This window comes from Mustela erminea, chromosome 19 (assembly GCF_009829155.1).
Source record: "Mustela erminea isolate mMusErm1 chromosome 19, mMusErm1.Pri, whole genome shotgun sequence".
NCBI classification, from domain to species: domain Eukaryota; kingdom Metazoa; phylum Chordata; class Mammalia; order Carnivora; family Mustelidae; genus Mustela; species Mustela erminea.
In genome coordinates, this window is record NC_045632.1 from 18,191,436 (window position 1) to 18,219,405 (window position 27,970).

The 27,970-nt window shown below is 46.3% G+C and overlaps 1 protein-coding gene across 1 annotated transcript; it reads left to right on the forward strand.

Annotated features, from left to right (window-relative positions):
- NPHS1 (NPHS1 adhesion molecule, nephrin) lies at positions 1-27,878 on the forward strand. The gene is made up of 29 exons (XM_032323604.1): positions 1-142; positions 253-468; positions 552-674; positions 859-987; positions 1,478-1,559; positions 1,924-2,027; positions 2,217-2,344; positions 2,440-2,611; positions 2,795-2,952; positions 3,190-3,334; positions 3,448-3,572; positions 5,850-6,036; positions 6,212-6,341; positions 6,515-6,687; positions 15,048-15,188; positions 15,266-15,406; positions 16,387-16,508; positions 17,688-17,859; positions 17,955-18,111; positions 18,208-18,359; positions 19,731-19,842; positions 19,926-20,107; positions 21,616-21,672; positions 24,064-24,183; positions 24,325-24,349; positions 24,456-24,531; positions 24,693-24,786; positions 24,874-24,989; positions 26,979-27,878. The coding sequence occupies exons 1-29, from the start codon at positions 85-87 to the stop codon at positions 27,108-27,110; spliced, it is 3,729 nt and encodes a 1,242-aa protein (XP_032179495.1). The 5' UTR covers positions 1-84; the 3' UTR covers positions 27,111-27,878.
- The last annotated feature ends 92 nt before the right edge of the window (positions 27,879-27,970 follow it).

Here is a 27,970-nt window from a genome sequence, read left to right on the forward strand (position 1 = left end):
GTAGGGAGAGGGACCCAGCGAAAGACAGAAACAGAGAAGAGGCAGGCAGTGGACCCTTTGGGAGCCACAGGCAGAGGACCTGAGATGGCTTTGAGGACACCCGTCAGGGCTGCCCTGCTCCTCATGGGGCTGCTGACCACAGGTGAGTGGGATCCTGGCCCTGTGACTCAGTGGCAAGTGGCCCTCGTTTTCCATTCATGTTCTCCAGACTGACCCCTCTTTCCTCTCCTGCTGACACCCCTGTGTCCCCAGGCCTGGCCCAGTTGCCGCTTCCTGCCTCAGCCCCGCGAGGCTTCTGGGCTCTACCTGAAAACTTGACGGTGGTGGAGGGGGCCACTGCTGAGCTGCGGTGTGGGGTCAGCGCCCCCGGCAGTGCGGTGCAATGGGCCAAAGATGGGCTACTCCTGGGCCCGGATCCCAGGATCCCCAGGTTCCCAAGGTATCACCTGAAAGGGGACCCTAGTAGAGGTAAGTGGTCAGGGCCCGAGACCCTGAACCACCAGCAGGGGCTGCCTAAGGGCCTGACCTGCGACCCCTGGTCTCACCTGCAGGTGAATTCCACCTGCATATTGAAGCGTGTGACCTCAGCGACGACGCAGAGTATGAGTGCCAGGTCGGCCGCTCGGAGACAGGCCCTGAGCTTGTGTCTCCCAGAGTGATCCTCTCCATCCTGGGTACGGGTGACAGACTCCCAGGACGCATGCATCCAGATTTCCATCCCTCTCCTGTCCTGGGGTCCAGGATTCAAGCCCCCAGTCCCAGACCCAAGGTGCACATCTGATGAGCACTGAGACTCCAAACCGAAATCCTCATCTTTTTCTCAGTGGTGGCAGCTTACCCCACACCTTTTCTCACCAGTGCCCCCCAAGGTGCTCCAGCTGACCCCCGAGGCAGGGAGCACAGTCACATGGGTTGCTGGGCAGGAGTACGTGGTCAGCTGCCTGTCTGGGGATGCAAAGCCAGCACCTGACATCACCTTCTTACAGAGTGAGTGTGGGTGAACTGGCAGGAGCCCCTGGGGAGGGGGGGTGTCCTCCTAGAGGTCCCAGAAAATAAGATATTCCTGAGCGATGGGGATGCAGGAACGGACTTGGGGAGATATTGAGGCCAGTGTGAGACCCTGGAATGGGAGGGAACCTACAGGGAGAGACACCAAAGTGATCCCAGGACTGGCAGTCTGGGACTCAGGGAAGAGGCTGAGGCTCCAGACGGAGATATGGGTGTCATCACGGGTGCAGAAGCAAGAAGCAGGGTGATGGAGGTGGGTGACTCAACCCAGCCAGGTGGTGAGGGCAAGGGTGAGGCCCAGGACCTCCAGCATTCAGGGAGGCCTCGGTGGAGGAACCGAGCTGCAGCTTTTCCCCTGGAACCAGGAGGGAGGGGGCACTGTGTCCACCCTAAGGATTTCCAGGCCATTCTCCACAAAATCGACCTTGGGGGGAACCTAGCATCCCTCTAGCCCTCTTGTTGCCTCCAGGTGGACAAACAGTTTCTGACACCTCTGCTAATGTGAACGCGGGGTCCCAGGAGAAGCTCTTCACCACGGAGGCCACAGCCAGGTATGAAATTTGCGATGCCCTCCCCTCAGCCTGACCCCCAAGTTTCTCTGTGAGAACTCCAAGCATGGAGATTAGAGTCAGGCATGAACATCTGGGACCTAATTGTTCACAACAACCCTCCAAAACTAGTTCCAGAGCATCAAGTACAAGGATTTGGGCCAGGAGAGGGCCTCTGGAATCCCAATTTTCACTGCTGACCACTCCCCCCCCCACCAGATCTCTTCCATGGAATTCTAGATCCTAGAGGAAATCAGCAAAGAGACTTAGACCAGGTGTGGGAACCTGGGATCCCCCACCTCTTCTCCCTGAGTCCCCAAATTTCAGATGATGACTCTGACTCTAGAACTCCAACTTCTTATCCCAGGGTGACACCCCAGAGCTCAGATAATGGGCAGCTACTGGTCTGTGAGGCGTCCAGCCCAGCATTGGACACCCCTATCCGGGTCTCAGTCACCATGAATGTTCTGTGTAAGTGGGGAACTGAGTCAGCTGTGGGCACGGAGGATGGGAAGCAGGATTTAGGGGGTCCTGGGTGAGTGCAGAGATTCGGGAAGGTTCAGGTTATCAAGGAGAAACACGGGGTTTCAAGGGCAAATTGTGGGGTCTGGAAAGAATGGATGGGCTCCCCAGACCCACTGAGTGATTGCTACTTCCCAGTCCCCCCAGGACCCCCGGTCATTGAATGGCCGGGCCTGGACGAGGGGCACGTGCGGGCAGGACAGAGCCTGGAGCTGTTGTGTGTGGCCCGAGGGGGAAATCCACCAGCCACACTGCAGTGGCTGAAGGTGAAGACAGAGGCTGGCCTGGGGATGGGAGGGGTAGCGGGGAGATGGGGGGAGGAGCTGGCCCTGAGCAGGTGCGGTTCTCTCTCTATCTCCAGAATGGCCAGCCCATGTCCACAGCATGGGGCACGGAGCATGCTGAGGCAGTGGCCCGTAGCATGCTGGTGATGACCGTGCGACCGGAAGACCACGGGGCGAGGCTCAGCTGTGAGGCCCAAAACAGCGTATCTACGGGGATCCAGGAACGCGGGGTCACGCTGCAGGTCACCTGTGAGTCCTGATCCCAGCTGCCCATCTGTCACTCCGTGCCCCAGAGAACCATCTGTTTGTGCCCCCAAATCATGCCTATCTGATGCCAAAGACCTTGTTATCTGTCCCCAGTCCCCTGTCGGGGCCGGTCTGTGAGGCATCCAGCCAAGTTTCACGTCTCTCCTCTGCCCGTCATCCCTGCAGTCCCCCCCAGTGCCATTACCATCTTGGGATCCGCATCCCAGTCTGAGAACAAGAACGTTTCGCTCTCCTGCGTCACCAAGTCCAGTCGCCCACGGGTCCTGTTGAGATGGTGGCTGGGCTGGCGGCAGCTGGTGCCCACGGAAGAGATGGTCATGGATGTGAGGCAGTGGCCAGACTCCTGGGTCTGAGGGAGGAGGGAGCCGAGGGCACGACTCCTGGATCTGGGAGAGGATGGGCCTGGCAGCCTGGGTGACTGAGTCTGGCCTCCAGGGTCTCACAGAGGAGGGGGTGGAGATGCTTTCCGTGTCCTTGCTAGGGTCTGGGGTGAGCCCAGACCTTGGGTACTGGGGATGAGAGTGCTGTTGTTGCCAAGTCTGAAGCTCGCTCCTTGGCAGGGCCTGCATGGCGGCCACATCTCCATGTCCAACCTCACGTTCCTGGTGCGGCGAGAAGACAATGGTCTGACCCTCACGTGTGAGGCCTTTAGTGAGGCCTTCACCAAAGAGACCTTCAAGAAGTCACTCACCCTGAATGTGAAATGTGAGTGAGCCTCCACCCTTGCCCCCCGGGGGTGCCCCATTCCTTAGAGACCCTCCCCCCAACCCTCAGGCCCAACGCAGAGAGAAAAGCCACTCTTCTTGCTTTCCTCACAGATCCTGCCCAGAAGTTGTGGATAGAGGGCCCCCCAGAGGGACAACGCCTCCGGGCTGGGACTCGAGTGAGGCTGGTGTGTCTGGCCATTGGAGGCAACCCAGAACCCTCTCTTACCTGGCTCAAGGTTGGTGCCAAACAAGGGCTTAGGGAGGTGGCCAGAAAGGGCTGCCGGGTGGGGTTGGGGAAGACAGAGCCCCTTTCTGTCTCCTCCAGAGTCTTCGGAAATGTTGGAAAATGTGAATTTCTTGAAAAATACTGAAGAGTTTGAGTTTTGGTAGGGAACTGGAAAAGACACAAATGCCATGAGGATGAAACGGAATCCTAGGAAAACTCTGGGAATTCTGGGAAAACAGTGAGAATGCTAGGGAAAAGGAAGATATTCCAGATGAGGATAGGGAATTCTGGAGAAAAGGCAATTAATTTCATCAAAAGTAAAGGAAATTCTGGTTAAATCTTAGGGATTCAGGGGCGCCTGGGTGGCTCAGTGGGTTAAGCCGCTGCCTTCGGCTCAGGTCATGATCCCAGGGTCCTGGGATCAAGCCCCACGTCGGGCTCTCTGCTCAGCGGGGAGCCTGCTTCCTCCTCTCTCTCTGCCTACTTATAATCTCTATCTGTCAAATAAATAAATAAAAAATCTTTAAAAAAAAATCTTAGGGATTCAGACGAAATGGCTGGAATTTTAGGGAAGGACCAAGTATTGCAGGTCCCAGGACAATGATGGGCAAAGGCTAGAAATTTGGGGGAAAGACTAATTATTCCACAGAACTTGAAAATTTATTAATATAAAATTGTGTTCATGGGATTTGGAGGTAAGAAAGTGAAATTCCATTAAAATTAAAAGAAATTCAGGACACCTGGGTGGCTTAGTCAGTTAAGCATCTGCCTTTGGCTCAGGTCATGATCTCAATGTCCTGGGATTGAGTCAGGATCCCTGCTCAGCAAGGAGCCTGCTTCTCCCTCTGCCTGCCACCCCCACTGCTTGTACTCTCGAGCTCTCTTTCTCTCCCTCTCTCTCTCTTGCTCGCTCTCTGGTACATAAATAAATAAATAAAATCTTAAAAAGAAAAAAACAACAACAAACCTTGGGGTGCCTGGGTGGCTCAGTGGGTTAAAGCCTCTGCCTTCAGCTTAGGTCATGATCTCAGGGTCCCAGGATCAAGCCCCGCATCCAGCTCTCTGCTCAGCAGGGAGCCTGCTTCCTTCCCCTCCCATCCCCTCTGTCTACTTGTGATCTCTGTCTGTCAAATGAATAAATAAAATCTTTTTTTTTTAAAGATTTTTTTATTTTATTTATCTGTCATAGAGAGAGAAGCGAGAGCAAGCACAGGCAGACAGAGTGGCAGGCAGAGGCAGAGGGAGAAGCAGGCTCCCTGCCAAGCAAGGAGCCTAATGTGGGACTCGATCCCAGGACGCTGGGATCATGACCTGAGCCAAAGGCAGCCGCTTAACCAACTGAGCCACCCAGGCGTCCCTGAATAAATAAAATCTTAAAAAAAAAAAAAAAAACCTTGACTAAAATAAAATAAAATAAATTCTGAGCGAATTCTGAGAAAATCCTGGGAACTTAGGGGGCTAGTGAAAATTCCAGGGGAAAGACTAGGAATTATAGAAATGAAATTTAATTGGGTGAGTTTGGGGAAAATGCCAAGAATTTGGTCAATACAAAGGATTCTAGTAAAAGACTAGTGTAAGGGACACCTGGGTGGCTCAGTGGATCAAAGCCTCTGCCTTCGCTCAGGTCATGATCCCAGGATCCTGGAATTGAGCCCTGCATCCGGCTCTCTGCTCAGCAGGGAGCCTGCTTCCTCCACTCTCTCTGCCTGCTTCTTTGCCTGCTTGTGATCTCTGTCTGTCAAATAAATAAATAAAATCTTAAAAAAAAAAAAAAGACTAGTGTAATAAGGGAATATTGGGAAAAGATTCAGAAATCTGTGAAAGACTATGAAATTAAGGGAACAATCGAAGGAAATTTGGGGGGAAAGTGGGAATTTTAAGAAAAAGAACTAAAGATAGGAAAAGATGAAGAAATTCTGGGAAAGGCTTGGGGATTCCATGGGACTTTCCTGGCGTGTGGTTGTTTGTTTAGTTGGAATGGATTTTGAGGAGTGGAGGGGAAGTCAGCAGGGGGCACCAACCATTGCTGGCCTCCAGAGAGCCGTGAAGGTGGGGCGCAGAGATGGGGCGTGGGACTGGAGGTGGGTTCCCTCTGCAAAACCTCAGGGCTCTGGTGACCCAGGATAGGCTCTGGGGACCCTGGTGGGAGGTGCTCTATTCTAGTCCCCATCCCTCTACCTTAGCTGGGTTCCAGGGGAAGGAGGCCCCTTTTCCTCATCACACGAATGGGGCTGTTTCTGGGGTAATGGCAGGGCAAGGCGGTCCCCCAGTCAGTGTTTGTCCTCAGGATTCCCGGACGGTGACCGAACCGCGGCAGCCCCAGGAGCCGCGGCGGGTGCAGCTGGGAAGTCTGGAGAAGTCAGGGAGCACGTTCTCCCGAGAGCTTGTACTGATCACGGGTCCATCGGACAACCAGGCGAAGTTCACGTGCAAGGCGGGTCAACTCAGCGCATCCACGCAGCTTGTGGTGCAGTGTGAGTGCGCTCCCAGCCAGGGTCTGGGGGAGGGCTTGGTCGAGGCAGGGAACTAAGCCAGAGCCAGGCTGCGGGACAGTGCATACATACCGAGAGCCAGGACGCTGCTGCAGAGCCTGGGATCTAGCAAGGCGGATGCAGTTCTGAGTCTTTCTCTTCTGGTCTGTTCTTGAAGTTCCCCCCACCAACGTGACGATCTTGGCCAACGCCACAGCTCTGCGCCCAGGGGATGCGTTAAACTTAACTTGCGTCAGTGTTAGCAGCAACCCTCCCGTCAATTTATCGTGGGATAAGGAAGGGGAGAGGTGAGAGCACCAGTGGCCCCTCCTCTGTCTGGTTCTGGTCACGCCCCTTCACCGTTTGTGCCCTCCTCCCCACCCCTGGCTGGTGTCCTGTCCTGTACCTACCACTCCTCTGGCTCTGATTTCATCTCTATGCTAGCCCTGACCTGACCCTACCACCCCTCCTCCGGCCACAGGCTGGAAAGCGTGGCCACACCACCCCGTAGTGCCCCATTCAAAGGCTCTGCAGCAGCTAGGAGCGTCCTTCTGAGACTGTCATCCCGAGACCATGGCCACCGAGTGACCTGCCAAGCCCACAGCCCTGAACTACGGGAAACCATGAGCGCCTTCTACCGCCTCAACGTGTTGTGTATGTGGAACCCCTCTTGATTCCCTCCCAACCTTAACACTACTTGGGTCTTCACCTTGACACCGTCCTTTATCTCCATTCTAAAGCTTGAAACTTCCCTGATCTTTATCATGGACCCTGGCTCTACACCAATTCCTATCCTACACAACCTCCGTTTTGCCTTCTATTCTAACCCCTGCTGTGAACCCTCCTGAACTTCTCTCCAACTCTTTTTTTTTTTTTTTTTGCATTTAAAAAAAATTAACGTCTAATGTATTATTTGCCCCAGGGGTACAGGTCTGTGGATCATCAGGCTCACACATTTCACAGCACTCACTATAGCACATACCTTCCCCAGTGTCCATAACCCAGCCAGCCTATCCCTACCTCCAGCAACCTCAGTTTGTTTCATGAGGTTAAGTCTCTCTTATGGTTTGTCTCCCTCCCAATCCCACCTTTTTTTTTTTTAAGATGTTTTTATTTATTTGTTTGACAGATAGAGATTACAGAGAGATCACAGAGAGGTGGGGGGTGGAGCAGGCTCCCCGCTGAGCAGAAAGCCCAACGTGGGGCTCCATCCCAGGAACCCGGGACCATGACCGAGCCGAAAGCAGAGGCTTTAACCCACTGAGCCACCCAGGTGCCCCATCTCCCAATCCCATCTTGTTTCATTTTCTCCCTCCCTACCCCCCATGACTCCCCTTCCTGCCTCTCAAATTCCTCATATCAGTGAGATCATAGGATAATTGTCTTTTTCTGGTTGATTTATTTCACTTAACATAATACCCTCTAATTCCATCCACATCATTGCAAATAGCAAGAGTTCATTCCTTTTGATGGCTGCATAGTATTCCTGTGTGTGTGTGTGTGTGTGTCCACATCTTCTTTATCCATTCATCTGTTGATGGACATCTAAGTTCTTTCCATAGTTTGGCTATTGTTGAACAATAGCCTGGTCATTGTGGACCAGCAATATTGTGGACATTGCTGCTATAAACATTCAGGAACATGTGCCCCTTTGGATCACTACATTTGTATCTTTAGGGTAAATACCCAGTAGGGTGATTTCTGGGTCATAAGATAGCTCTATTTTTAACTTTTTGAGGAATCTTCATACTGTTTTCCAGAGTGGCTACACCAGCTTGCATTCCCACCAACAGTGTAGGAGGGTTCCCCTTTTTCTGTACCCTTGCCAAGATCTGTCATTTCCTGACTTGTTAATTTTAGCCATTCTGACTGGTGTGAGGTGGTATCTTATTGTGGTTTTGATTTGTATGTCCCTGATGCCGAGTGATGTTGAGCAATTTTTCTTGTGTCTGTTGGCCATTTGGATGTCTTTTTTGCTGAAATTCATGTTCATGTCTTCAACTGTTCGTGTCTTCTGTCCATTTCTTGGTTGGATTATTTGTTCTTTGGGTGTTGAGTTTGCTAAGTTCTTTATAGATTTTGTATACTAGCCCCTTTTCTGATATGTCATTTGTGAATATCTTCTTCCATTCTGTCAGTTGTCTTTTGGTTTTGTTGACTGTTTCATTTGCTGTGTAAAAGCTTTTTATCTTGATGAAGTCTCAATAGTTAATTTTTTGCCCTTGTTTCTCTTGCTTTTGGTGATGTTTCTAGGAAGAAGTTGCTGAGGTTGAGGTTGAAGAGGTTGCTGCCTATGTTCTCCTCAAGGATTTTGATTGATTCCTGTCTCACATTGAGGATTTTCATCCATTTGGAGTCTGTTTCTGTGTGTGCAGTGTAAGGAAATGGTCCGGTTTTATTCTCCTGCGTGTGGCTGTCCAATATTCCCAGCACAATTCGCTGAAGAGACTTTTTTTCCATTGGGCATTCTTTCCTACTTTGTTGAGGATTAGTTGACTATAGAGTTGAGGGTCCCTTTCTGGGCTCTCTATTCTGTTTCATTGATCTATGTGTCTGTTTTTGTGCTAAGTACCATACTGTCTTGATGATGACAGCTTTGTAATAGAGTTTGAAGTCTGGAATTGTGATGCTGCCACCTTTTGTTTTATTTTTCAACATTCCTATGGCTATTTGGGGGCTTTTCTGGTTCCATATAAATTTTGGGATTATTTGTTTCATTTCTTTGAAAAAAATTGATGGTATTTTGATAGGGATTCATTAAATGTGTAGATTGCTTTAGGTAACATAGACATTTTCACAATATTTGTTCTTCCAATCCATGAGCATGGAATGTTTTTCCATTTCTTTGTGTCTTCCTCAATTTCTTCCATGAGTACTTTATAGTTTTCTGAGTACAGAGTCTTTGCCTCTTTGATTACATTTATTCTTAGGTATCTTATGATTTTGGGTACAATTGTAAATGGGATGGACTGCTTAATTTCTCTTTCTTCTGTCTTGCTGTTGGTGTATAGAAATGCAACTGATTTCCATGCATTAATTTAATATCCTGACACTTTACTGAAATCCTATGAGTTCTAGCTGTTTTGGAGTACAGTCTTTGGGTTTTCCACATAAAGTATCATATCATCTGCAAAGAGTGAGAGTTTGACTTCTTCTTTGCCAACTTGGTTGCCTTTTATTTCTTTTTGTCGTCTGATTGCTGAGGCTAGGACTTCCAGTACTATATTGAATAGCAGTCGTGATAGTGGACATCCCTGCCATATTCCTGACCTTAGGGGAAAAGCTCTCAGTTTTTCCCCATTGAGAACGCTATTTGTTGTGGGGTTTTTCATAGATGGTTTTGATGATATTGAGGTATGTACTCTCTTTGCCTACACTGTGAAGAGTTTGGATCAAGAATTTTGTCAAATGCTTTTTCAGCATCTACTGAGAGTATCATGTGGTTATTGTTCTTTCTTTTATTGATGTATTTTATCACACTGATTGATTTGCAGATGTTGAACCAACCTTGCAGCCCAGGAATAAATCCCACTTGGTTGTGGTGAATAATCCTTTTAATGTACTATTAGAGCCCATTGGCTATATTTTGGTGAGAATTTTTGCATCTGTGTTCATCAAGGATATTGGTCTGTAATTCTCCTTTTTGATGGGGTCTTTGTCTGGTTTTTGGATTAAGGTAATGCTGGCCTCATAAAATGAGTTTGGAAGTTTTCCTTCCATTTCTATTTTTTGGAACAGTTTCAGGAGAATAGGTACTAATTCTTCTTTAAATGTTTGGTAGAATTCCTCTGGGAAGCCATCTGGCCCTGGGCTCTTGCTTTTTGGGAGATTTTTGATGACTGCTTCAATCTCCTTACTGGTTATGGGTCTGTTCAGGTTTTCTATTTCTTCCTGGTTCAGTTTTGGTAGCACATAGGTCTCTAGGAATGCATCCATTCTTCCAGATTGTCAAATTTGCTGGTGTATAGTAATATGTTCATAATATGGTTTTATAATTGTATTTCTTTGGTGTTGGTTGAGCTCTCCTCTTTCATTCATGATTTTATTAATTTGGGTCCTTTCTCTTTTCTTTTTGATAAGTCTGGCCAGGGCCTTATCAATCTTATTAATTCTTTCAGAGAACCAGCTCTTAGTTTCACTGATTTGTTCTACTTTTCTTTTGGTTTCTATTCCATTGATTTCTGCTCTGATCTTTATTACTTCTCATCTCCTGCTGGGTTTAGGTTTTCTTTGCTGTTCTTTCTCCAGCTCCTTTAGGGGTAGGGTTAGGTTGTGTATTTGATAACTTTCTTGTTTATTTCTTTTTTTTTAAGATTTTATTTATTTATTTGACAGACAGAGATCACTAGTAGGCAGAGAGACAGGCAGAGAGAGAGGAAGGGAAGCAGTCTCCTGGCCAAGCAGAGAGCCCAATGCGGGGCTCAATCTCAGGACCCTGGGATCATGACCTGAGCCAAAGACAGAGGCTTTAACCCACTGAGCCATCTAGGCACCCCTCTTTTTTAAAAGATTTTATTTATTTATTTGACAGAGAGAGAGAGAGAGAGATCACAAGTAGACAGAGAGAGCGGGGGAAGCAGGCTCCCCACTGAGTAGAGAGGCCGATGCAGGACTCGATCCTGGGACCCTGAGATCATGACCTGAGGTGAAGGCAGAAGCTTAACCCACTGAGCCACACAGGTGCCCCACCTTTCTTGTTTCTTGAGAAATAGCTTGTATTGCTATATACTTTCCTCTCAGGATCACCTTTACTGTGTCCCAAAGATTTTGAACAGCTGTGTTTTCATTTTTATTTGTTTCCATGAATTTTTAAAAATTCTTCTTTAATTTTCTGGTTGACCCATTCATTCTTTAGTAGGATGCTCTTTAGCCTCCATGTATTTGAGTTCTTTCCAACTTTCCTCTTGCAATTGAATTCTAGTTTCAGAGCATTGCAGTCTGAAAATATGCAGGGAATGATCCTAATCTTTTGGTACTGGTTGAGACCTGATTTGTGACCCAGGATGTGATCTATTCTGGAGAATGTTCTGTGTGTACTAGAGAAGAATGTGTATTCTGTTGTTTTGGGATGGTATGTTCTAAATATATCTGGTATTTCCATCTGGTCCAGTGTGTCATTTAAAGCCTTTATTTCCTTGTTGATCTTTTGCTTAGATGATCTGTCCATTTTGTTAAGGGGGGGGTGTTAAAGTCCTCCACTATTATTGTATTATTGTTGATGTGTTTCTTTGATTTTGTAATTGTTATTTTTGTTATTAATTGGTTCATATAATTGACTGCTCCCATATTAGAGGCATAGATATTTAAAATTTTTAGATCTTCTTGCTGGACAGGCCCTTTAAGTATGATATAGTGTCCTTCCTCATCTCTTACTATAGTCTTTGGCTTAAAATCTAATTTATCTGATATAAGGATTGCCACCCCAGCTTTCTTTTGATGTCCATTAGCATGGTAAATTGTTTTCCACCCCCTCACTTTAAATCTGGAGGTGTCTTTCGGTCTAAAATGAGTTTCTTGTAGACAGCATATCAATGGTTCTTGTTTGTTTATCCATTCTGATACCTTGTGTCTTTTGATTGGAACATTTAGCCCATTTACATTCAGGGTAACTATTGAAAGATATGAATTTAGTGCCATTGTATTGCCTGTAAGGTGACTATTACTGTATATTGTCTCTGTTCCTTTCTGGAACAGAGGCTCTCTCTTTGCTTAGAGGACCTCTTTCAATATTTCCTATAGGGCTGGCTTGTTGTTTGCAAATTCTTTTAGTTTTTGTTTGTCCTGGAAGCTTGTCTCTCCTTCTATTTTCAATGAGAACCTAGCTGAATATAGTATTCTTGGCTGCATATTTTTCTTGTTTAGTGCTCTGAATATATCATGTCAGTCCTTTCTGGTCTGCCAGGTCTCTGTGGATAGGTCTGCTGCCAATCTAATATTTCTACTGCTGTGTGTTACAGACCTCTTGTCCTGAGACAAGGACAGGATTTCAGGATTTTCTCTTTGTCACTGAGACTTGTAAGTTTTACTATTAGATGACAGGGTATGGACCTATTTTTATTGATTTTGAGGGGGGTTCTTTGTGCCTCTTGGATTTTGATGCTTGTTCCCTTTGCCAATTAGGGAAAGTCTCTTCTATAATTTGTTCCAGCATACCTTCTGCCCCCCTTCCTCTTTCTTCTTCTTCTGAGATCCCAATTATTTTATTTGTTTATTTTCTTTTTTAGAGAGAGAGAGAATGAGAGAGAGCATGAAAGGGGAGAAGGTCAGAGGGAGAACCAGACTCCCTGCAGAGCTGGGAGCCAGATTCAGGACTCAGTCCCATGACTCTGGGATCATGACCTGAGCCAAAGGCAGTGGCTTAACCAACTGATCCACTTTGGTGCCCCAGGGATCTCAATTATTCTAATATTGTTTCATCTTATGGTATCACTTAGATCTTGAATTCTCCCCTCATGGTTCATTAGTCGTTTATCTCTCTTTTTCTCAGGTTCTTTATTCTCCATTACTTGGTCTTCTGTATTACCAATTCTCTCTTCTACCTCATTCATCCTAGCAGTAAGAGCCTCCATTTTTTATTGCACCTCAGTAACAGCTTTTTTTTTTTAAATTTCAACTAAGTTAGATTTTAGTTCTTTTATTTCTCCAAAAAGAGATTTTTATCTCTCCAGGAAGGGATTCTCTAGTATCTTCCATGCTTTTTTTGAGCCCAGCTAGCACCTTGGTAATCATCATTCTGATCTCTGGTTCTAACATCTTACTAATGTCTGAATTGATTAGGTCCCTAACTGTTGGTACTGCTTATGTTCTTTTTTTTTTTTTTTTTTTTTTGAGGTGAGTTTTTCCACCTTGTCATTTTATCCAGGTAAGAATAGATGAATGAGAGAACAAAATACTAACAGGGTAGCAACAACCCCCAGAAAAATACACACTAACCAAATTGGAAGAGACCTGAAACTGGGAGTAGGGGAGAAGAAAAAAAAAAACATGTATATATATATATATTAGCCTGCTGAAAAGAACAGAGCTACACACTTGATTTGGGGTGTTTTAAAGAAAGAAAAACTTAAATATATACAAAAATAAGGGTAATCATGCTGAAGGGATAGAATATGTCTGTAAAGATGAAAATTAAAAAAAAATTCTAAAAAAGGAATTGATAAGAAGTGGTTGAAAAAAGAAAAAAAAAAAAGAGGAAAGAATGCGATCAAGCTGGAGACTAGAACAAAGCCATGCACTAGATTTAGGGTATATTTTGATTTAGTAGAGGAAATTGTATCCCAAAATTGTAAAGAAAAAAAAATCTTTATGTATACAAAAAATAAGGTTAAATACAATGAAGGGATAAAATATAACAATGAAAATTTTAAAGGTCTTTAAAATGGTATTGATAAGATAAAATTGTTTAAAAATGTTAAAATAGGAAAGAGGAAAAATATTAAAAGATAGAATAAGAAAAAATAAAATTAAAAAAATTTAACTTTGAAAGACTAAAAGATCATGGGAAAAATCCATGAATTCTATGTGTTGCTTTCCCCTAGCTCTGGAGTTCCACAGTTCTCATTTATTGGTGAACTTGGTCTTGGCTCGCTGATCTTGTTGATATTCTGGGGGAGGGGTCTGTTACTATGATGCTCAAATGTCTTTGCCCCAGATTTAATTGCACTGCCCTTGCTGGGGGCCAGGCTAAGAAATCTGCTCGGGTTTGCTCTCTGGAGTTTTTGTTCCCTATAAGTTTTCCATAGAGCTTTCCTGTTTCCTGTTTTCCTGAACATCCTCCATAGAGGACGGGAATGAAAATGGCAGCCTCCCAATTTCTAGCCCAGAGGAGATGAGAGCTCAGGCCCCACTCCTCAGTGTGCCCTCAGAGAAAAGCCATCAATCCCTCCCATCTCCCTGGTCTCTGGCCATGTTCCAAGATCACCCAGCCTGTGACGGAGCATTTCTATCTCTGGCACACTACCCGTTTGGAGTCTCCAAACCCAGAAGATTCCTGCAGTGTGCTTTCATGCTGCTCCTCCCAGAGGAAAAAGGAGGGGGTCTCCCCAGATTTACCACTTGTGGGGTCCCTGCTCGAAGAGCAGTGGTTCGACTGTGCCACAGATCACAGTTTAAGGTAACCCTGAGCTGAGAGCTCACTCCTTGGCTCCGTCTCTGTAGCTGGCTTCCTGCTCTGATACTTGGGAGCTCTGCTACACTCAGACACCCTTGATCATTCTGTGACCTGGCAGAACCTGAGACCACACTGTCTCTGCAAGGGTTCTACCTCCCACTTAGCCTCTGGAGTGACGTCCCTCAGTGGAGCAGACTTCTAAAAGTTCTAATTTTGTGCTCTGCTGCTCCACCGCTTGCCAGGAGCTGGCCCTCCTCCCGAGGTCTATCTTCCTGTATATCATTTTGGATTCACTTCTCCGTGTGTCCTACCTTCCGGAAAGTGGTTGGTTTTCTGTTCTAGAGTTGCTGCTCTTCCTCTCTACTATCTCCTGTTGAGTTTTTAGGTGTTCAGAATGGTTTGATAACTATGTAGCTGAACTCTTGGGACCTGATATTTCGGTCTCCTACTCCTCAGCCATCTTGCTCTGGAGGCCTTCTCTCCATCTTTTTTTTTTTTTTAAGATTTTATTTATTTATTTGAGAGAGAGACAGTGAGAGAGAGCATGAGTGAGGAGAAGGTCAGAGGGAGAAGCAGACTCCCCATGGAGCTGGGAGCCCTATGCAGGACTCGATCCCAGGAGTCCGGGATCATGACCTGAGCCAAAGAGACAGTTGTCCAACCAACTGAGCCACCCAGGCGTTCCTTCTCTCCATCTTTTAACCTGACTCTAGCCTTTACTCTATTCCTAAGCTAGATCCTAACCTCTATCCTAAACCTAATAGCTGAGCTCATCTCTGAATACCTTGTCCACAACCTTCAGTCTATTCATGACTCCAACTTTAACCCTTATACCTGATCTCAAATCCATCCCAGAACCCAACCTTTACAACAATCTTGACTCTTGGTGGCGCCCTTCCCACAGACCCTCCGGAGTTCCTGGGAGAGCAAGTGTTTGTGGTGACTGCGGTGGAGCAGGGTGAGGCACTGCTGCCAGTGTCTGTATCTGCCAACCCTGCCCCTGAGGCCTTCAACTGGACCTTCCGTGGCTACCGCCTCAGCCCAGGTGCGTGGAGAGGCCACAGAAAGGGGTGCAGGTCTCCCGTACCGGAGAGACAGGCTCCTCACACTGATCTCCCCCAGCTGGTGGCCCGCGGCATCGCATCCTGTCTGGTGGAGCCCTGCAGCTATGGAATGTGACCCGCGCTGACGACGGCCTCTATCAGCTGCATTGCCAGAACTCGGAGGGCACCGCTGAAACTCTAGTGCGGCTGGATGTACACTGTGAGGCCCCATCATCAACCTAGGAAACTAAGGAGTTCTGGGAACCCCTCCCCCCTGCTAACCACACCCACTCAGGGACTCTAGCCCAATGTGGAGTCTCGTCTTGTGGAAGCTCTGCCTACCTAGGGATGTCCACTCGTCCTGAAAGCCTCTCACTTTGGGAGCCTCCACTGTGATGGAGTCATTCCCACTTTGGGAACCCTACCCACTAGAGAGACCCTACGTGGAATCTGCTCAGACAGGGGACCACCTACATAGGACTCAGTCTCATCAGGAAGCCCTGGGGTGCCTGGGCAGGTCAGTCAGCCAGGCATCTGACTTTTGATTTCAGCTCAGATCATGATCTCAGGGTCCTGAGATTGAGCCCTGGCTCCTCTGTGCTCAGGGTGGAGCCTGCTTAAGACTTCAGATTCTCTCTCCCTCTCCCTCTGCACACATGAGCTCTGTGTATGCAGGAGCTCCCTCCCTCTTTCTCTGTCTCTCAAAAAACAAACAAACAAAAAAAGGAGTGGGGAGGCACCTGGGTGGCTCAGGAGGTTAAGCCTTTGCCTTCGGCTCAGGTCATGATCTCAGGGTCCTCGGATCCAGCCCCACATCAGCCTCTCTGCTCAGCGGAGAGCCTACTTATCCCTCTCTCTCTCTGCCTGCCTCTCTGCCTACTTGTGATCTCTGTCTGTCAAATAAATAAATAAAATCTTAAAAAAAAAAAAAAGAAAGGAAGGAAGGAAGCCAAACCCACTGTGGAAGATCCACTTCCATACAATCCTGGAAGTCCACCAGACAGAGGCGCAGTATGGTGGAGGGTGGGGGAATGCCTCACTAACCCTGAGAGCTTTACTCCAAGTGCTCTGCATAAAGGGCAGACTGCATACCTGTGACTTTCCTGAGCACCTCTAAGACACCTCTCCCACCTGGGGCCTTCTCCCACCATCATCTATCTGTATGGCACAAGTGCCTTCCCCAATTCCTTGCCTCTCCAGATGCCCCCACTATCCGAGCTCTCCAGGACCCAACTGAGGTGAATATTGGGGGTTCTGTGGACATAGTCTGCACCGTTGATGCCAATCCCATCCTTCCAGAGATGTTCAGCTGGGAGAGGCTGGTAAGGATCCGACCTTTGGTCAATGGAGGTGGGGGCTGGTGGATGTGGTTTCTTGACTGTGAGCTCCTTGGGGGGAGGGATCACAGCTATATGATCCTATATAATGATATATTTGTTGGGACATCCTCCAAGAACTAACTAACTGTTGAATGGCAGATGGATGGATGCATGAGTGGGTAGGTAAACAAATGAGTGGGTGGCAGGTGGATGGATAGGTAGGCAGATGGTACATAAATGGAGGGAAGAACATATGGACAAACAGACAAGTGAATGGATAAATGATGAATAGATGAGTGACTAAATAGTTGAATGAGAGAAATGAATAGATAAATTGACTAGATTAGAGGGTACATGGATAGATAAATACACCATTAGTAGGGCACCTGGGTGGCTCAGTGGGTTGAGCCTCTGCCTTTGGCTTGGGTCATGATCTCAGGGTCTTGGGATGAAGCCCCGCATCAGGCTCTCTGCTCAGTGAGGAGCGTGCTTCCTCCTCTCTTTCTGCCTGCCTCTCTGCCTACTTGTGATCTCTCTCTCTGGCAAATAAATAAATAAATAAATAAAATCTTTTAAAAAATAAGCCATCAGTGGAAAGATGTCTGTGAAAGAATGATGGATGGATGGATAGGCAGATGGATGGATGGATGCATGGGTCAGTGGAGAGACGGATAAACAGTAGTAGTTAAATCAACTGATGAACATTTGCATGTACTTATGGGTATGTGCATGTATGAGTAAATAGAAGGGGTGAATGGGTAGAGAGATGGAAGGGGGGATAGGTGTAGGGCAGAAGGAAGATAAATGAATGGGTGAATGCACAAAAGGATGAAGGAGAGGTAGATGAATGGATAGATAAATGAATAAATCAATGCAGAGATGGATGGTTAAATAGATGGTGGATGGGTAGATAGGTCATTCTGAGCATGAATAATTGGGTAAATTAATGGGTGAATAATTTTCTTGATTGGTGGATGAATGGATGGGCCCATGAATAAATGATCAGATGCGTGGATAGATGGATGGATGACTCAGGGAATGGAAAGATGGGGGAATGTATTCTTTACTAGATCTGTGGAGGATGATTGTGTCTGGGAGAATAAGGATGGACCCAGTTTGGGGGAGAATGAGGCTGGGGCCAGACTTGGTGGGGGGAGCATCTCCTGTATCTTGTGCCTCAAGGGAGAAGAGGAGGAGGACCAGAGCCTGGAGGACATGGAGAAAATGTCAAAGGGAGCCACAGGGCGTCTTCGAATTCACCATGCCAAACTGGCCCAGGCTGGTGCTTACCAGTGCATTGTGGACAATGGAGTGGCACCCCCAGCCCGAGGACTGGTCCGACTTGTTGTCAGATGTGAGTAACACCCAAACTCTGATTTTAAGGCCTCCACTAAACTCACATCTCTCATGTCCTTCCACATACCTCATTTGACCAACAACCCCTTCTAGTTCCTCCCCAGGTGGAGCACCCCACTCCCCTAACTAAGGTGGCTGCAGCTGGAGATAGCACCAGTTCTGCCACCCTCCACTGTCGTGCCCGAGGTGTCCCCAACATCGTCTTCACTTGGACCAAAAATGGAGTCCCTCTGGATCTCCAGGATCCCAGGTGACTGAAGGCCTAGCCAGGGAGCACACTAGTCCTAATTTTGGTCCCCCAACCCCAGTTACCTTTCCTGAACCTCTGTCCCACTCCCCGCCCTAGGTACACAGAGCATACATACCACCAGGGTGGCGTCCACAGCAGTCTCCTGACCATTGCCAACGTGTCTGCAGCCCAGGACTATGCCCTCTTCACTTGCACAGCCACCAACACCCTTGGCTCAGATCACACCAACATTCAACTCGTCAGCATCAGTATGGTGGGATTGGGCTGTGAGGGTGTTGGGCAGATGCTCCCTGGGTCTATCTGCAAGTCTCTAGTTGGCCCAGAAAGGCAGTGTTCCCCAAACCTGAGAAGTGTTTATGAACAGAGATGGAGTTTTAGCCTACTAGTGGAGACTGGATCTTCAGGGAACCTCACAACAAGGAAAAGAAATGGGGGATTATTGGCCCAAGTAACTAAAAAGTAGGTTGTCAGGAGTTGCTGGATTTAGGTTCAGCTATCATCAAGAACTATCTGACTCTTAGGTCTGCTTTTCTGTGTTGGCTTTATTCTGAGGCTCTTCATAGAGGCTGTTAGACTTCCCAGGGGAAATGGAATTTTTTTCTTTTCCTAACAGTGGTATGAAATTACTAGACTTATGATTTATTGGCTCTATTCAGGTCACATCCCACCCCTATACCAACCCTGTGGTCAGGGAAGGCAACATCCTGGTTGGCTTGGCTCAGTCATGTATCTCTCCTACAAGGAGTGGGGTCATTTCCTTCAGAAGAACCTGGTCTGAGAATGTGGACAAGTGGTTTTCCAAAGGATACTCAGGGTTCTGCAACCAGAAGAAACAAGGAATGAATGTGACATAGGCACCAAAAAATTCACACAAGGAACGTATGTCATATACAGCCAGGGCTGATATTTGTCAAGTCTATTTGCAAATTTGCCTATGTGCTAAAATTTATTTGTAACTCCCAAATCAATACCCTGCTGCTTTCTTGGTCATTTGGGAATATGTACAGAGCAGATAAAAAAAATTGAGTCACCCAATGAACATATTTTCGGTTGGGTTAGAACAGGGTGACACTCTGCTTTCTTGCCCCAGCTTTCACACTATAAGGAAATGTCCTCTTTGTAGTCTATTTAGTCCCACATGTATTGCACTTTTGTGCTTTTTGTTAGTGATTTTGCTATTTAAAGTGGCCCTTAGCCATAGTGCTGATATGCTGTCTAGGGTTCCTAAGGATAGGGAGAAAACACTTCTGTTGGATAAGCTTCATTCAAACATGAATTGTAACACTGTTTGGCAATGAGCCAAACACTGTGAGCTCAATGTTAATGAATCAATAAGATACATTAAATAAGGTGTCTTAAACAGAAACACAAAAAAAAACAAGGTCATGTATTGATTGGTTGATGAAAATTTTGTGACGGGAGGTTCACAGGAACCTAACTGTATTTCCCCCAGAAGCAATGATTTGATGTTCTGTAATTCAGTGTTCATAGCAACTTTATAGAACATAACCACCACTAATTGTAAGAATCGACTATATATTTAAAATCATTCTTAGAAAAACCTGGAAGGAATCTCCTTTTGTAGCCTCTGACTACTCCCCTCATCCTTTTCTTCAAAGGCCGCCCGGATCCCCCAACAGGATTAAAGGTTGTGAGCATGACCCCGTATTCAGTGGGGTTGGAATGGAAACCTGGCTTTGATGGGGGTTTGCCACAGAGGTTCCAGATCAGGTGGGTCCCCGTCAGGGCAGGAAGAGATGGAAGCCAGCAGGGTTGGGGCACCTCCCCGAATGACTACTCTCCTTTTCATGCAGATATGAGGCACTGGAGACTTCAGGGTTCCTCTATGTGGATGTCCTACCACCCGAGACCACCACCTTCACCCTGACTGGACTGCAGCCCTCTACACGATACAGAATCTGGCTGCTGGCCAGCAATGCCCTAGGGGACAGCGGAGTAACTGACAAGGGGTCCCAGATCACTATCACAACCCCAGGTGGGAAGGGACAATCTTGAGCAGGTTGCAGAGCTCCTCAGGGGACTTATGAAGTGATACAGGGATGTAGATACTCTTCCCTTTTTATAGATGAAGAAACTGAAGACCAAAATGCTAAGCAAAGTGCTGAGGCTCCCACAGCTAGAAGGAGGTAAAGATGAGACTGGAACTCAGGCAGATGAACTCCAGGAACGATTTTAGCCACTAAATGATTCTGTCTGAATGTGGTTAATGAGAAGGGGAAATTAGAAAAATGTTTGTATTCAATGGAAGGAAAACATGGAAATTGTGGGGTGCAGCTAAAGCAGTGTGAGCAGGACATTTACAACATTAAGTGCTCGTTTAGATTTTTAAAAAGGTTTCAGACTGATGCTTAATTTCCATCTTAAGAAATTAAAAAAAGAAGAGCAAATTAAACCCAAAGCAAACAGAAGGGAGGAAATAATAAAGAACAAAAATCAATGAACTAGAAAACAGAAAAACCATAGAGAAAAATCAATGAGAACAAAAGTTTTGCTTTGAAAATGTCAAATAACTTTTATAAAGCAAATGAAGGTGAAAAAGAGAGAAGACACAACTATACCCGTATCAGGAACAACAGGGGGCATTACTACTAATCCTACAGGCATTAAGGGGAAGTTAGGGATAATTACGGGCAACCTGATGCCAATAAATTCAGCAACTTTGATGAAAGGGACAAATTCCTTCATATGACTAATGAGAACACTTGAGTGGCTCATCACACAAAGGCTGGTTTAGGTAAGCTGGGATTCAGGTCCCAAGCCCTGCCGCTTCCTAGTCATGAGACCCTAGGCAAGTTACTTAACATTTTTGAGCCTCAGTGTCTAAAGATAAGGTATCTCAGATATCTGTGCCTGTTACTGAAAGTAAGGTCTCTCTCAGTCAGTTGTGAGGATTAAATAAATTAATCTATCTACAGTGCTTAGAATGGGGACTCGAATAAAATAAGTGCTATGTAAATATTGATTTAAAGAAACTTCTGTTTACTTTGCCCCATTAAAGCTCCCTCTTTCTGTCTTTCCCTTCCTTACAGAGCAGCCTTCTTCCTAATGAAAGTAAGGAACTTCATCCTTTCCTCCTCTTTCTTTCACACATTACCATCTTCCCTCTAAATACTAAAGCATGAGCACACTCATTTATTTGCTCTAGAACTAATACCTCAATTAAGACATTCTGAGGACCCAGCATCTTTTTTGGTCAACCTCCAACATTGATAATTTGGGTAAAAGGGATCTTCCATACCATAAAGCACTCATCAATGATAATCATCATCTTCATCATCATTATTATTATTGGCATTAGAATGGCTATTAATAGTATTGCCATTATTATCAGCAATTTGCAGGTCTCTTTGAAGTAGTCCTAAGAAGCCATAAGTCAGTACCTCAAAATGGGTTGAAAAGCTTAATAGGAAACCGTGAAATATTTAAGGCTTACTCAGATTCTTGGTGTTAATTCACAATCACTGTATCTACCCCCACCCCCAGGTCTAGACCAGCCTTCTGGAGAGCCTGACCACCAGCTGCCCACAGAGCAGCCTGAAGGTAAGTTTTCAATCCCTTGAATATTCCTCTCTCCCCTGAGGATGGAGCTTTCTGGTTTCCAACCCCACCAACTCTGTATGTGGCCACAGCCGCTTAAGACTTAGCTCTGTCCAGGGCGCCTGGGTGGCTCAGTGGATTAAAGCCTCTGCCTTCGGCTCAGGTCATGATCCCAGGGTCCTGGGATAGAGTCCTGCATCAGGCTCTCTGCTCAGCAGGTAGCCTGCTTCTCTGTCTCTCTCTGCCTGCCTCTCTGCCTACTTATGATCTCTGTCTGTCAAATAAATAAATAAAATCTTAAAAAAAAAAAAAGACTTAGCTCTGTCCCTAAGCTCTTTCTCTTTCTGGATGTGACACACTTTCTCTCTGCTTAATGCAGTTTAATACTGAAAGAATTAGCTGATTCTATGCCCTGTGCAGAGCCTGTATCAGTTGGCTTAAAAGAGAGAGAGAGAGAGAGAGAGAGAGAGAGAGATTCATTTATTTATATTAGAGAGAGAGAGCAAGCAAGCAGGGAGAGGGAAAATCAGAGAATCTTAAGCAGATTCCCCACTAAGCATGGAGCCAGAGGTGGGGGCCTGAGGCAGAACCCCACACAGGGCTGAGACAGGTCTGGACATGGGCAGTCGTGGAGCCCTAAGCAGTACTCGATCTCACGACCCTGAGATCAGGGCCTGAGCTGAAACCAAGAGTCAGATACTTAACTGACTGCACCACCCAGGTGCTCCTTTACATTTGGCTTTTGATGCAAAATAAACCACTTCAAACATGGGCACTTATAATAACAACCATAGTTTCTCTTGATTCTATGAGTGGCTGAAAAGTTCTGGTCTGGGATAAAGGTAGCTGGATGTGCGGCTGGGACCGGTTGATCTAGGATGGTCTCCTCCTCACATATCTAACAATTTGGTTCTTGGTTGGGACAATGGAGATAACTGGGCCACATGTCTCTCCTTGACTTGTTCACATGGAGGTGGTCAGAGGAATCCCAAGAGCAGCAGGACTGGGCAAACACTTTCGAGCTCCTGATTCTGTCACATTTGATATTGTCTTATGGGCTGAAACAAGTGACATGTCTCAACTCAGACTCATTGTGTAAGGGGACTACTCAAGAGTATAGTTACAGGGGCGCCTGGGTGGCTCAGTGGGTTAAAGCCTCTACCTTCGGCTCAGGTCGTGATCCCGGGGTCCTGGGATCAAGCCGACATCGGGCTCTCTGCTCACCAGGGAGCCTGCTTCCCATCTCTCTCTGCCTGCCTCTCTGCCTACTTGTGATCTCTGTCTGTCAAATAAATAAATAAAAATCTTTTTAAAAAAAAAAAAGAGTGTGGTTACAGGGAAAGAATTACAACCATTTTGCTAACAATCCCCCTTCAAAGCCTGAGAAGAAGGTTGCAAGTGACAGAAATTCAGCTGTTGTGCGCAATAAAAAGAATTGCTTGGCTGGTGAGGTTGAAAACTTCAATAGGTGCTCATGATTTTCACAAAGGACCTATTTCTCACTCTCTCTCAACTTTGCCTTCATTGCTGATGGCTTCCTTCTCAGATTCTTTCATCAAGAGGGCAAAGAAGTACCTACGCTACTCCACATACCTTCAACTTTGTTCCACTTCTCAGCAGCCAGCAAAGAAGTGTCCTAAATGTTCTGGCAAAAATCTACGTTGGGCCAAATGCTGGATGGGTCTGAACTGATCACTGCGGAAAGAGGAATGGGTGCTCTTAGCAGCCAGGGAGGTCCACATGTCCTCTATGGAGATCTGTGGGAACATACAGCCCAAGAGTGAGGAAGGGGTTATTTCCTCAAAGGAAAATGAGTGCTGTTAGCGGAAGATGGGGAGATGGATGCTGAGCAGATGTCTGCTTAGAAGGATTTAGTCTTGTCCTTAGGGATATGGCAAAGGACTCCAATATTACCTTGAATGGAAGTTTGTGCAAAGGGGAAGTCATTTCAGAAGAAAATCAGTTGAGAAGACAGGACATTTAGGACAGACATTTGACTCTTCCAAAGCTTAGGGATGTGGCTTTAGCTCCGTGATTCTGGAAACAACTCCACTGGTTAGTTTGTGTGGCTGAGGGGTCCAATACCAGGGTCTATGGTTGATGGGCAAGGCTGAAAACATGGGAAGAGGTCTTGAACGCCCAGCTGGAGCTCCTACCTCAGGCTACACACAGGGCTCACGCAAAGGTAAGAATCACTGTTAGTGGTTTGACTTTTGAAAGAAGCCACCTTCCCTGAGGTGGCAAGAAGGAGTGGACTTGGAAATCTCTGCCCATGTCCTTCCTTGACCTATGAAGAAGGGCTTTGCTTAGTCAGAATTGGGCTTTCTCAGAGAATGCTGCTCAGGGCCTAGAGCCAATTGTTTTGGGTTCACTGAAGATATGTTCTTCCCCCAGAACCCCCAGGGCTGCCCCTGCTGCCTGTGCTGTTTGCTGTTGGGGGTCTTTTGCTGCTTTCTAACATCTCCTGTGTTGGGGGATTCCTCTGGCGGCGGAGACTGAGGCATCTTGCTGAAGGTGAGGAGAGACCATTCTTCCCCTACAGGGATATTGGCCCAACGGTGACAGAGAGCCCTAGGGCTGCTCCGTATTAGTCTCCCAGGGCCTGTTTGGCCAGAGGAAGGGTGTCTCTGATCCCTTTTTACCTACTTTCCTCAGGCATCTCAGAGAAGACAGAAGCAGGGTAAGTGGGAATATTTTTCTGTAAGAAAGGCTCTGAGGAAGGAGGTTTGGGGATGAGAGGTGTCAGAGTCAACACCCAGCTGCCCTCCATATCTCTGTCCTGGAAGGTCGGAGGATGACCGAGTCAGGAATGAATACGAGGACAGCCAGTGGACTGGAGACAGGGACACGCGAAGCTCCACGGTGAGTGGGGATAGTCTCAAAAGTTCTGCTGACAGGGAACTGCAGACTAACATTCTGTTATTAACTTCAGGGTAATCGCGGTCTTTCCTGGGAACTATGGAGCCAGAGGATAGAAAAGATTTTATCTGTGTTTTTTTTTTGTGGGGGGGGGCTGTTGACAGGTTAGCACAATGGATGTAGAGCCATATTACCACTCCATGAAGAACTTCAGCCCCCAGCTACCACCAACACTGGAGGAGGTATCTTATCCCCGAGGTGAGTCATGACCATATCAGAACTCCCTCTGCTCATAGATACCCCTGACATCTGGACAGGTGCCCTGATCATCCCTTCCAACTCCAGGTTTCACACATCTTGAAGAGGAAGATATGGCTTTTCCTGGACACCTGTATGATGAGGTGGAAAGACTGTATGCCCCAACTGGAGCCTGGCGACCCCTCTACGATGAAGTACCAATGGTGAGGTGATTTGTATCAGCAGAAGTCTTTCCTGGCTAGTGGTAGAAACCCACCTCCTACTGTTCATATTAGTTAAGGGTAAGCTAGACACCGTAGCACAAAAGCCTGGCTATGATCCTATTTCCTCTCACATAGCAATCAGAGGTGAATGACCCTGTTGCACATGGTTATTCCAGAACTCAACTTCTTTCCACTGCGTTCCTCTGCCATCCTCTAGTGCATTGTTCAAGTTTGCATAGATAGGCTAGTTCACTGTGGGTTTCAACTGGTGGGAGAGGGAAAAAGAGAGTGTGGTGAAGGTACAACTCTGGCTTATAGGCCCAGGCCCAGACATGGTTCACTCTACTCCTTCCCTGATGAAAACACAGTCAAATAGTCACACCTAACTGTAAAGGAGACTAAGAAATATAGTCCATCTTGGCAGCTGTATGCCTCACCAAACTTCTATTACCAAGGAAGAAGGAAGCTATGCATTCTGCTGGATAATTAGCCTTCTCCACTACACTGGTTAAGCAGACAGATATAGAGAAATACATCTTTAGTCCACTCAATTGAAAAGTCAAGGAATAAAATAGACTCCAGGCTGTACCCAGATGGACCCAGTTTCCTCCCTAGAGATGTCCTTAGAAAATGCAGATTTGTATCCTATTAGACTGGTAACCTTCAGAGCAAGAGAGTGTCTCTTTTCCAATAGCTCTAAAGTTCCAGAGCTCATACTCTATTAGTCTAGCTTTGGTCACATATTTATTGCTGGACGACTGAGGCAGGGGAAAGACTATGCTAATCAGACAGGTCAGGACTGGTGTCCAGCTATGGCATCAGAGAGTAGGGGCCATCCACTGGACTGAGTAAGAGAGGAACAGAGAGTCCAAGGGAAGTGAGGATGGTGACTGGGCAAGGCGATAACAACGGACCCTTTGTCTATCAACAACCCCCACCTACTGTAAGGGGGTAGCACAGAACGCTTGACTTTCTGTGTGGCCTTAGCTGATGCTTTGGGATCTCTGGACCAAGGATTTCCCTCTGTAGCTCTGTCCCAGATGGTGCACTGTTCTCACAATCGTGGGGGAAAAATGGGCATTACAGTGCTGTCCGTGGTGCTGAACCACACATGCCCTCTGAAGCGGAGATGCAGTCTGCACACTTTCTCTGTAAAGGTCCAGAGAGTAATCCTTTGGGCATTGCAGGACATGCTGTCCTCTTCGAAACTACTCAGCTCAGCTGCTGTCATGTAAAAGCAGCCACAGATAGTACATAAGTGAAAAAGTGTGGCTCAGTTCCAAGAAAACTTGATTTTTAGACACTGAAATTTGAACTTCATATAATTTTCATATGTCATAAATATTCTTCATTTGATATTTTACCATCAATTAAAATATGTAAAACCATTCTTAGCCCCAGGCAGTATGAAAACAAGCAGCAGGCTGTATTTGGCCCATGGGCAAATCAGCTCTAAAGTTTGCTGAGCTAAAACAACTCTTTCCTCTGAATCCTAGGGCAAAGCACATCCCCAGTAAAGACCTCTCTAAATGGTCATTTTTGTCTTCTATTTTGATGAAAATTTTGAAATTTATAGGATGAACAGAATCTTGACTCACATTCCACTCCAATTCCCTATATCATGCACTTTTAAAAGTTTCCTATTTCTGACATTTAAATTATTTTTCTGACAGAAATCATGAGTTATCTTAGACGTGCTTAAAAATATCTAGTTAGTGAGGTTAGGAGGTGAAAAAAGATGGAGATATAGATAAACCAAGATCGACCAAGAGTTGATATTGTTGAGGTTAGGTGATGGATACAGGGAGGTTCATGATGGAAGCTCACTATAATTGCTCTCCTCTTTGTATTTGTTGGATCCCCCCATAATTAGAAACTAAAACTTTTTTTTTTTTTGGAAGTTGAGAGGGAGTGTGTATCCTTCCTAGAGCTGTAATGATGACCCACAGGGCATCTTTCTATGGTTCCAACTCCACCTTTGCTTGTCAGGGCCCCTGTGACCCCTGCTGGCCTGGGGAGACATATGAGGACTCAAGAGGAATCTATGATCGGGTGGCAGGAGACTTGGACCCTATGGAACCTGATTCTCTCCCCTTTGAGCTGAGGGGACATCTGGTGTGAGAGCCTTCTCAACACCCCTTTCCTACACCAGCAGGACACAATATTCCAATGGCCCTTTTTGCTCCAACATCGGCTGAGCTTGTTAAGTGGGCTCCACAAGACACAAAGGGACGGGACTATTTTCAGGAGAGTTGTGTGTAAGTGACAGCGGATGATTCAAGCTGGTGTCAACAAAGCTCGTATAAATAAGCCAGCTCTGGGAACTGACTTTAGAAACTAAACTTCTCCAATGGGAAACAATGAATCGTAAAGACATCTCAATAATGAAAAGCTATTCTAGGGTCTTTATACTTTTTAATAGTCCACTTTTCAAAACTTGGCAAAGATATATTAAAAATAGTTCATTTTGAGTTACACTACACCCGAGATAGCTAATAATAAGTGGAATTTGTGAGCCATTGTTATATCCTGCTTGTCTTGTTATTTTCCACAGGTATCTAAAATATGATGTATAAACTATGACACACATGTAAACATAAATAGACTCTACAGAAAAAGACAATAAACAAGCTAGACACAAAAGACTGCACATTGTATTATTTCATTTTATAGAAATTCTAAAGCAGGCAAAGCTAATTTAAGGTGACAGAGCAGATCAGTGGTTGCCTGGGGCCATGAGAAGGGAATTGACTGCAAAAGGTCACAACAGAACTTTTGAGGGGTGAAGGAAATGTTCTACATCATGATTATGTTTGTGGTTTCATAGGTCTAAGCTGGGGCGCCTGGGTGGCTCAGTGGGTTAAATCCTCTGCCTTTGGCTCAGGTCATGATCTCAGGGTCCTGGGATTGAGCCCTGCATCACATTGGGATCGCTGCTCAGCAGGGACCCTGCTTCCTCCTCTCTCTCTGCCTGCCTCTCT